The 11,603-nt window shown below is 42.4% G+C and overlaps 1 protein-coding gene across 1 annotated transcript in view; it reads right to left on the bottom strand.

Moving 5' to 3' along the window:
• skila (SKI-like proto-oncogene a) overlaps positions 1-11,603 on the bottom strand; it is a 39,410-nt gene that overhangs the window by 5,129 nt on the left and 22,678 nt on the right. The window contains exons 3-7 of the mRNA XM_055058218.1: positions 6,933-7,028; positions 6,388-6,476; positions 4,765-4,907; positions 2,456-2,838; positions 596-826 (exon numbers count right to left, since the gene is read on the bottom strand). Of these exons, the coding sequence (XP_054914193.1) occupies positions 596-826; positions 2,456-2,838; positions 4,765-4,907; positions 6,388-6,476; positions 6,933-7,028 (942 nt within the window). The remainder of the gene's footprint in view (positions 1-595; positions 827-2,455; positions 2,839-4,764; positions 4,908-6,387; positions 6,477-6,932; positions 7,029-11,603) is intronic.

Here is an 11,603-nt window from a genome sequence, read left to right as displayed (position 1 = left end):
ATCGGATTTAAGTGTCATAAAGATTACATTTTTTGTTGTGCTATTAAATTTATAGATGGTATTGTGTGTCAGGGCTCTTTGAATCACTATAATTAATTTCAGAGATCTGGGTTGATTAGTTTGTCTGATGAGTTCAATTAAAGAAAATCTACTGAAGAAGGATGTTCCACATTATTAAGCAGGCCACAGGTTTGAAGCAATATGAGAAAGAGAAAGGATCTCTCTGTCGGCGAAAATCATCAGACATTGTAGTGCCGTATGACAAGATATGAGAACATTAGATATTTAACAAAAACTAAAGTATTGTCATTGTACTGTGAAGAGATTTGTGGCTGATCCAGAGCAAAGATGGGTTTGTACAGATAAAGACATAATGAGAAAGATTTCTGTTAGACAAATGCATTAGATTAAGAGAGCAGCTGTTAAAAAAGTTTTTTATTTAAAAAAAATACTGTTCTCATGGGGAGCTTGTTCATTAAAATGTGATATTTACTGTAATACTTCATGACTTGAAAATTATATTGACCATCATTTGCATTGATCATATAAGAAAATCTGAGAAAATATCACTTGCATAATAATTTGGAACTCCTACCTGAGCGGTGTAGTGGGCCTCCTGCTGCCGCTGGGCCCCGGGTTCGCAGGCGCAGGCCTGCTGCCGGAGTTGCTCCAGGCGGCTCTCCAGCTCCAGCTGCTCCTGCCGGGCCTGTCCGAGCCGCCGCGCCTGCTCGCTGTGCACCGCCTCCAGCTCGCTGCGGAGCTCCCGCTGCTCCGCGCTCAGCTCTCGTAGCCTCGCCGCCTCACCCCCACGCAACGCCTCCAGCTCCTGGACGCACAGAATCCAACACAAGAACGATCTGAGTAATGGTGATAATAATGATCCCGTACACTGAGCGTGCAGGAGAAACACTTTGCAATACAGCTTCTTCTCAGGGAGGTTAGACTTCGTGCTTCCACCGCTGCCCAAAACCTGACAGAATCCCAAACTGTGTTCGCAACCTATGACTTGTATTTGCACATAGGTTTCAATCATTTCTGCAGATAAAATAGGATTATTTTGTCCACTTTTACTCTGATGTGCCAAAATAATTCAAGTCTGACGTCTCAGAGTAAATGCAGCTGCTTTGTGTAACCCTCAGAGGTTAATCAGAGAACATTAGTGACAATTACACTCTCCTAGGAGAGTTATATCTTATGTTTTAAATAACGGTTAATCTGTCATACAGAAACTGAAAAACTAAACTAACAAATAGACTGAATAGGGAGAGGATTAATCTAACAAATCACTGAAAGGCCTAAGATTACTCTGCAGGAACTGCATAGATCCTCAGCTCATGTGGGAGAGTCTATTAGTATAATGATTATTAGTCTTGCACCATAATTCTTGTTTAAAGTTGTTTAGCAGACATGTGCAAGAAAATATTTGGTCAGAGCAAAATCAAACTATTTGTGGTGAAAAATGGACAATATTGTGTAATGATATTCTATCATCTGTTGTGAAGCATGGTGGTGGCAGCATTATACTGTGGGATGCTTTTCTTCAAGAAGGAAAACAAAACTGCTTGATGGGAAGATGGCCAGAGATTGAGCTAAACACAGCAAGAAAAGTAGTTCTGGTCGACGACATTGAATACATGCTAAGTGCAAATGCACACCCACACTTTTAAGATTTTTACACTGTACAATGTACTTTGTGTTGAACTATCTCAAAAGTCTGCAACCTGCGGGACTGGAGCCGTAAATGGCTATTTGGACTTTCAACAATGACTCTTAATAATTTAGCTAAAACTATAGAAATAAAGTGCAGATTTTAGCTGTTGGAATTAATACTGCATTAAATTTCCAAAACAAAATGACAGAATTATCAGTACGATTATTTAGATTTTCCTCATCATTGTGTTGTAATTTTTTTTTTATTTACATCCTTTTCCACAAACATCAACCTTCTTCCTTTAAAAGAAAATGTATCAATCCTCTTCATATAAATGTTAGTCTTTATTTTAAAATCTAAAAGCAGAATTAAAATGGTGGTTCTTTAAATGTGGCCACAATGTTCCTATAGTAGATTTTTATTGAAAATTTTTAAATTTGTCTCTTCTCAATAGATTAAGTAACATTTGTGGCTCTGAATGAGATTTATGTTTCTGGACATGGTAAGGTTTCAGACCACTGATCTATATATAGAAAACACATTGAAGTTTGTTGCTGTGACTTTAAAAAGTTCAGGGAATATCAATGTATAATTCTGCAACGTATGGAAAATTTTGTATAAAAAAATTGAATGGGAAATTAGCGGGCATAAATAGAAAAATATTTCCTAATGCAAGTGTTGGAATGGAGAGAAGGCGGGGTGGAGGTTGGGTTGGCGTCATCTCAACGTCAACGACGCCTTTTGAAACAACGGTTCTAGTCGGGTTTATCTGCAACTCATTTCTGTTTCCATCCACCAACTCACCATTTCCAGCTGCAGCTGTTTCTGCAGGGTGGAGTTGAGCTTCTCCTGCTGCGTGCTGTACATCTGCATAATCTCCACAACAATCCTGTCCTTGTCGTCCTCCACAACCCCCACCGCCGCCGCTAACGGCGCAGCAACGGCGGCGCTCATGTCCTTTGACGCCGCTTCCGTTTCCGACGACAGCATCGACGCAGACCGAGGAAGAGATGCCGGAGGAGGAGTGTGGGAGGGGATGTGGGTGGCTTTCTTGCAGCACGGGCTGCTCGTCTCCATGGAAACTGCCTGGGTTTGGCTTTCCCGCTCAGTGGCCAAGGCAGCAGCCGCCGCGCTCTGGGATTTGGCCTCCTCGGCGCCGGCTGTGACAGGAGGCGACGCGTGGAGATCTGAGGAAGGCAAGAAAGAGAAGAGAGTGAGGACGGGAAGGGAGAAGATCAAAAGAAAAGCAGAGGAAGTGGTTGAAAGACAAGAAGAAGTGTGAGTCGTGTTGGTGTGCACACGGTTAGTAACACCCTCACACAACCTCATAAAACATCGCACTTCTTCCGAGGAACCAAACACTCGCCCACAATTTCTGTTTGTGTTTGCCCTCAGACACAGAAACAGGAATAAAGGTGAGCTGTGTAGGTGAGATGCTCCGCTGCATCTCCTTGTTTTTTTAAAACTCCGGCTTGTTCCCCTGACTGTGGTCTTTAAGGGGTGTGCATCATGGGAAACGGTCGGTTGGATGCTAATCTCTGGCACAAATCATTATTCAAATTGATTCAAAGCCACAGAGCTAATATTAGATCCTCTATTCAAACCAGCAGTTTGGTAAAGAGGAAGGGAAACGCTGCACTACGGCAGTTCACGGCCTACTTTCTACAGCGTCTTAAAGGAGAAAAAATCCAGATTGGTCTGGAAAAAGGCAGGGAGGAAGGAGGAAAAGCTCACTCTGAGAGGAGTGGGCGGAGGATTTGACAGCAGACTGAGAGATGAAGGAAGCCAGAGAGGAAAGAGACAATGATGGATGGATGGACGGAAGAAGAGAAGTATGGGAACAGACGGAGAGTCGGCTCAGAGAGGTTGCGTTGCCGGCTGCCAGGAAAACAGAGAGAGACAGAGAGATGGAGAGAAGGAGGACAGATTGGTTGGAGAGCGGAAAGAGAAAGAGAGAAACATGCAGGCTGGCAATCAGACGGCGCGTTAATAACGACAGACTGAAACCGTTCATCTGATTCATCCTTTTTTTTTTTTTTATGTATATGTGAACGCACGGCGTGAAAGAGGAGGTCACCGGCGCGTCAGACGTGCGGCAGCCCGCAAGTGTTGTTATCCGAAGGTCAATGAGCGACTCTGTAGCTGCAGAGTTTTCGGTGCTGGAAGTTGCTACTGAGCATGTGTCAGCTCAGAGTGAGCTGCGTGAACTTGATACGCCTGTCATTTATGCTTATGCTGCATGCAAACAGCTGCTGCTTCGCTGTATTGATGTCACATATTTATAGCAGACACACATCAGACTGTGTCCAATAGGCGTGCAAAGGTGTTCTAATTAGATATGAAAGATTTATTTAACGGGGTAAAAAAAAAAAACTGCGTTTGGAAATTATCATTAAATTGGATCAAATTAATTTTCATGAATCTTCTGTGTTTCTTTGTTGTATTTGCTAACTGCTATTAAAATAAATGTACTCTGTATTAAGAGTTTTCATCAGCTTATTAGCTTCATAACTATCATTTGAGCCAACTGATTATAGATTTGAACATATGGTATATTCATTCAACATTTATTTGAGTTCCATATCTGTAAGTTATTTTTTCTGATCTAAAAAAAAATGTTGGGGCGTTTTCAACTAAAATACCCTCCATACAAACACCTGTGATAGAGATGTGTAAAAAGACTTAAAATAAACTTCAATCTTTCATTGCAGCAACTGAAATAATCAACCTTTAATTTCCCTCAACTTTAATAAATGAAAGTTTTACTCACAATAACTATTTTTAACTTGAAGAAAAAGTATATATTATACATTCAAAATTAAATATTGTGGAATTATTGTTTAAGAAAATTAAAACTGCAACTATTTTGTGCCATAGTTGATATTTTATTTTGATTAGTCTGCATTTTTCAGATTTCAGACTACCTTCATTTTATCACTAACATTTATTTATTTATTTTTTTGCAAACCTTGAGTTTATTTCACCATGTCTCTGCAGAAGAAAGCGACATAAAGTGTGTAGATGTTCTTCTTCTTGTCCCCAGTAAAATACTTTCAAACAAAAAGTGGATTTTTGTGCAGGTAAGTTCACAGTTCGCTCCATTTCCTACTGACCCATTGGTGGCTCTTCGTGGCCCAGCATCCTGCGGCTGAAGTGATGCTTGAGCAGGACGCCGAACACCTCAGGGCTCATCTCCGCCTCCGTCCTCAGAGAAACATTGGGAGCCACCATCTTATCGTATGTGTACAGGTAGTAACTGGAAAACAGAGGAGAAGAGTTAAAAACGAAGCATTTAAATGCGCGAAGACACAATACTTTTGTTTTACAGTGTAATCTCAGATTTTGTACACACTGAACTTGTTCTATAACTACAAATAAGTATTTTATCAGGATTACATGTATCAGACGAGCACAAAGCAGCACACCCAGAGTAGTCCCACAAGATGATGGTCCCATACATGCTGCAATCTTAACATTTTTATTTGTAAAAAGAAAAGTTTGCAATCATGTTGTTCTATTATGTAAAATGTAAAAATATATGTAAGTTTGTGATTTCAAAATGTAGAAAAAAAGGGTCCAAGAATCAGGAGTATTTTCAGAACTTTGTAATGTGTTTAAAAATATTCCCCATTTCTGCTTTAGGTCTGATAAAGGTGGTTTAGATTCCTTTCAGCGATTTCACCAAAAACTATAAATAGTAAAGAGTTATGGCTCCAAAATGCTGTGTTGCCCTTTACAACAAACACATCTGAAACAAAGACCAATCTCCATTTGCTATCTCTTTTAGCTCAAAGCAGCGTGATAAATCTCAGAGCAGGAGCTAAACAAAACGCTGTGTGGAATATGGATATTCCTTATCGTGCGTTGCCAGGATTTCAGCCTAAACAGGCCTTCAGCTTATCACAAACGTCCAGGTAGTGGTGCACAACGGGGAGACAGATACTGCCTGGAGATGCTCGGAAGCCACTGAGTCAACACTCATCTGTGTGGCGCTCTGGGCCCTCCCCCCAGCCGCAGCCCCGGCTTCAGAGCGCGCTCACGCTGGAGCAGTGAACTAGGTTAAGCCTGACAGCTCAGCGGGGCTCTGTTCAAAACTCCACCAACCAAGACATTCCTGCTCTCCCTCTGGATGGGAACGAGGCGCTGCCTGTCTGCCTGCGCGGGGATATGAAGCTTCTTCACTTAAAACAACTGAGACCTGATTGAATAATGCAAGGCAGGCTTGCATTAGACGCGTGTCCCTCTAGAGGACCCCTGCGACAACCGAAACTGAACCTCGTCTGGCTCTGAACTGGTGTTCTAATCTGGTCTATGCATGTAAACGTGAAATCTCATGATGCCACCGGGTGATCGTGGCTCTAATCTCTCTCTCCCATCCTCTAATTCGTCTAGCCTGAAGTCTGTAAGAGTCTCCATGGGAAGCAGTCAGACACTGCAGTGGCTCCGTAAACCCTTTAATTCCAGGCTTTAATCTGGGAGAGATTACTGTGTCACCTAAAATGGAGCGATAACTAAACAGACTGGAGCAACTGGGGAAGGGACAGAAGGAGAAGCAGCAAAGAAGAAATAGAGAACAATGGATGGATGGCCGTATTATGGTAACTCGAAGTAAAATGGCAGAGGTCTGCTACTACAAACATACAATTGTATCTGAACTAAGCAATATGAGACATAACAGTGCAGAAATTGACCATTTTTAAACTTCAGATTGTGTCACAGCAGGTGAGGTGCAGTACCTGGGATGGACCAGGGTGGGGTGTCCTGGCTCCTCCTTTATGTCTGTAAAAAGACGGTTGAACATCAGAGCTGGTGGGGATGGTTTCCCCTGTGGAAGAGAAGAAAAAAGTTAAGAACAGCATAACTATGACAAACAACCACCAAAACGCTGTCTTTCTAACATACTGCTATGGTTAGAGATGTTCTATACCAATTTACTGAGCTGTGAAGGAAACTGGTGCAGACTGGATGAACAGTGAAACAGCAAAGTGAGACGGGAATATTCTGCACATCTCTCTCATAGGAGCCATAGTCCAATATGCATGCATACATGTGAGATGTGAGTTCGAGATTACCCATAAGGCATCAGCTGAGACAATGCACTTCAGAGGAGAAAATAGTCCCACTGAATAGCCTTCATTTTAACTCAGTGAGTGTGGAAGGGAAGTGGATTAAGAGTCTCATCCAACAGAACAGAGCACCTTGCGTCTGCTATGAATTAGCGAACGCAAGGTGTGAAAAGGAATAGAGGTGAGGCTCATGACTCTTAGGGGTGGGTACTGACCTTTCTCGTAGGCTCTGTGTCAGCTAACTTGTCTGAAGCGGAGCAAATTTCCACTGAGGACTTCCTCAGTTGGCTCTCCTCTTCCTCTCCCGACTTCTAAAACACATGAAGAGAGAGAGACGGCAGTTGAGTTAACACACAAATACCATCCAGAGTTACCAAAACCACAGAGACGTGAGGATGGAGAAGAACAGAACATTCGGAAAACAAAGATTCGGTCCAACAAATCCATGGAAGTGATTGGTTTTATAAGTGCAGCATGATGTCTGAAAAGCAGATGATGCACATCTTTACATTACATGAACCCATTCATTCATTGACCAAATCATTGTGAAGAGATGTCATAACTTTCTTCAGCTGAACAGAAACAAAACTAAAATTATCTTAATGAAGAGGAATGATCTAGTCAGCACTCAGCTTCACTGATTACCACTAGAAACCAGTGATCAGGCAAAAATTCAGGGTGTATTGGTCGACTCAGACCTGTACCTTCAAAGACACATAAAGACAATTACAAAGTCGGTCTTCTATTGTCTGAAGAACATTCTCAGGATTAAAGGTCTAATGCAAGATCAAGAGAAACTAATTCACTCATTTATATTTAGTCACATTGATGACTGCAATAGTGTCTTCACAGGTCAGCTCACAAATAGAATTTTACACCTCACGGATGATAGGTTGGTCTAGAATAGCAATGGGCCAGTTACCAGTGCAAACATATACCAACGTTTTCTAAAGTAGCAGTTTCAAATCTGCTAAAATTGTCTGTCAGGTTGTTCTACAACTTGAAACCCTTCAGGAGATGCCAGAAATTGCATCAGAGAGACTAAAGGGTTTCTGGTAAATGTTGGTCAAAATATTTGACTGGTTGCCCAAAATTAATCAAAATAGCTATCAATAATTATATACCATGACATTAGGAAAATAGGTCATTGGTTTTCTCTCTCAAATATAACCAACTAGACAGTGTTGAACATTATTGTTTCATGGTAACTACAACAAAACCAGTGTTTTCACTAAAAACTTCATACTGTGAGAGTTTCTAACTGGTCTGTGCCTCGCTGTGATACAACACTGTGGAAAGTAAGAGAAGGCCTATAAATAAACCACAAGGAAACGCCTTGCCGACAGTCAACATGTCTTGTTGTCAGGTGCTTCTGTGCAGAGATGCAGCGCAGCTGGAGTCAAGCTCTCGCTTCAAAGCACAGATGTACATTAGAGCGTCTGCAGATGTGTTTGTTAAATACCACCGCTCCCATCTCTGCTTTTCTGGATCTGTGTTCTGTACAAACACGGGGCCGCGCTCAGCAAGAGCCCACGAACTGACACAGTTGATGCTTATCTGAGGCCTCAGCGTTCATGCACTTTGAAGCAAATCGGCAGGTAGCGCGGATAGAACCAGAGCAAAGAGAAGCTCTGGTGAGGTAGGGACAGGCGCAGAGGGGAGATGAAGACCAGAGGAGGAGAAAATAAATGAAACAAGGTTGTAGAAAGCATCAATAATTGACTCCCTCGCCTTTTAAAGCCATCTATGGTGAGCAGACAGCTTTTCAACAGCTGGAGTAAAGGATTTTCCTCCACAGTGATGCATTACAGAAGCTAAGAAGAATGTGTGCAAATGAATGTGACACCTAAGTCCCAGTTATACAAGCTGCAGTCCAGCATCTGCCTGCATTCCTCTAGACATCATAATAATTCTCTCTTATCACTTTTATCCAATTTGGAAAACACCATCTTTTACTGCCTGGTGCACACCCCCAGGACCTGAAACCTTGTTCAACATCTATCAAACACAAACCCTGCCTCATAAAAGGGAAGTCGTTTCTCTTTTTTTATTTCATTGTAAATTGAAGATGCTCTACCTAGTTCTAATTTGTGTGGCCCCTCCTGTCAGCTGAGCGGGGGACTGTCCGTTATTTACAAGGCCATGACTGAACGAGCATGCAAATGGAGGATGGAGCTGGATGTGTAGCCAGGTGTAGTGTGGAAGGCAGGAGGCTCGTCCGCTCCAGAGCGCATTTGGTTGGTGGTTTTTTCTCTTTTTTTTTTTTTCTGCTCAGAAGGAAGCACTGCAGCGCTGAAAGGAGGGGGCGAGCGAAGGAGGGGGAGAGAGAGGGTGGGATGATGGGACAGTGAAAAGATGAGGGAAGGGTTGAGTAATAAGAGTGAGTTGGGAGAGAAAAAAAACAAGAAAAAAAAACACTGCAGTGGTGGCGCCTTCTCGTCAGCTTCCTTCACTGTGAAGGTTGTGTGTGTGTGTGTGGTTTGTGTGTGAAGGGGAAGACAGATGGAGAGCACTGAACTGAACCGACATTAACTTCAGGTCTCTCAGGGGTCTTTCATCTGTTTGACCCCCACAACAGAAGAAGCTCCATTACTGAGACCACTTATCTACTTTGCTCTATATCTGTGCAGATCAATTAGAGGGACAGGGCTGTTTGGGATTAGGTTTCATGCTTAGGACAAACATTGCTAGAAAGAAAATGTTAAAGATTTCTTTTCACCCTTTGTGGCAACAACTGACAAATCTTCCACATCACTAATGAGGAATTCTGACCCTCTCCTCTTTGCAGAATTTGCAGGGGTTTCAAAGTGTTAAAGGCCTGTTTATGGTGCATCAACACCCTAAACTAAATGCTATTTAGTCCACTTTTTTAAAATCAAAATTTAGTTTGTTTTCCTGGAAAGTCTAGTTAATTTAGGAAGGTGTGAATTCGCAATATAACTAACGAAAAATAGCGAACTCTAGTCCACCTAAAAGCCTAGATCTCGGTTCAGATTAAGTGAACTCTGGAGCGATTCGAATGCATTTGCGAATGCCAAGCAGTTCGAAGACCGCTGCAAAAGCAGGAAACAAACTACTGCGCAGGGCATTGTGGGTAAATACAGCCAAAACAAACACACAAGACAAATACTAGTGGGAGAAACAACTTGTGGTCTTTTGCAAAAGACAAAAAAGAAATCCTACAACTGCTAAAATCTGATGCTACTCATTCTCCTTCAGAGGTTCCTGTCACCGACCTGAATTAATGGTTGCATTAATTATTGCAAGTCACTGAAAAAAGTGTTTAAAATGTATTTATCACCATTTCCACAATGATGGGTCTCGTATCTTATTGAATTTCTTTCGACAGGGTCAAGGCTTGTTGCTTTCTGAGATCCTTTGGCCTACTTCATGTTGACATGACAGGTTCTATTTAATTGATTGCACCAATCTGGTAGTAAACAGGCCTGATCTCTCCCAGCAAAACTGAACTCAAGAAATGCCATTAATCCATTATTTACTTTTATTCTTTTGTTATTGTTATCTACATTAAAATTAATTTGATGATTTCATAACATACATTCACAGCTCTACACGTTTACTTGTTCCTTTCCACTACTGTGGTCGCTTATCTCTCAGTATTTCCTGCACACCTGATAGCTTTACACCCACCACCCACACAAGAAAACACACCCAGGCTCATTATCACTACTGCTCTCTGCTCTTTAATGAACCTGGCCGTGTGTAAATGTTCACACATATCAACAACCACTTCCCCCCGTCTCGTTCCCTCAACCCCCACCTTACTTAAGTAGCACGGATACCAGGCTGCTGCTTGGTCTTAATCTCCACTAATGAATCATCTCTCTCATTGGAGACGCTCCTGTGACCAACACACACACAGAGCAAGGCAGACGTGCTCACGAACAGCCCTTCTAACCCCCCGGATGTCTCCAGTCCTTTTGTCAGGCCATGGCTCGCCTTATGACAATGTGGATTAGCATTCCACACACTCGCTCAGCTGAACTCTGCCCTGTTGTTCCTAATCACCAGCAGTCTGCCTGCTGCTGCAGCTACACTCACGCAGCGCTGCTGAGCGCTCCGCTCTAGACACAAACAGCCATGTGAACTCCCCACGGTGACCCACTTCCAAAGCCTCGGTTCAGTCTCCCGACCGTTGGGCTCCGGCACGTGACATTTCTGCAGCAGATGCACTAATGTAGCACACAAAAAAAGTCCTGTTTTGGGAGCACTATTAGATGCCAGAGTACTACACACATCCATGACTCTCCATCACTGTACTCAGAGTAAAAGCACTTCATTTTTGTGCACAGAGCGACATCTGTGCAGACATTTAACTTCCACCATCAGCATTTACAGCATCTGGGCTCTTCTCTTCTTCCTTTTCTACCTGAACTTTGTAGCTAAAAGCATCTTAAACCAAAGGAGCATTTTTGTGTCTTTTAAAATATGTATAGCTCAGTTTTAAGGATAGAACAGGATTGAGTGAGTGATTGTTCTGCTTATGCACAAACATTTTAATTTATTTCAGCTGATTTCTGCACCAGATGAAGAATTTTAGAATTAAGAAACGAAAGTGAAGGCTCAAATCCAGGCTCAAATCCGCTGCAGAGGGACGAGTTTCTACTCCGTCATTATTCCATTCTTAGCAATGTGTTCATCAGTTAAAGGCGAAGGTGCCATTAACGCAAACCGACATGCTGAAGCACAGAGACGCAGCCAGGTCACAGGTCAGGCTCTCCTCCTCAGAGTCACGCGAAGCCTCCAGATGTCTGCCGTCCAAACGCAACAGACTCTTGGCTATAAATATGCGTGCTGTCTCCTTACATGCATAATGAACAAACATTCATCAGCAAAGTGCTACATGTGCCGTTTAAATTATTTAA

Source organism: Poeciliopsis prolifica, unplaced genomic scaffold (genome assembly GCF_027474105.1).
Source record: "Poeciliopsis prolifica strain line A6 unplaced genomic scaffold, Auburn_PproV2 SCAFFOLD050, whole genome shotgun sequence".
NCBI lineage: Eukaryota > Metazoa > Chordata > Actinopteri > Cyprinodontiformes > Poeciliidae > Poeciliopsis > Poeciliopsis prolifica.
The sequence above is the reverse complement of the archived record's forward strand: the minus strand, read 5'-3'. Positions and strand labels throughout refer to the sequence as shown.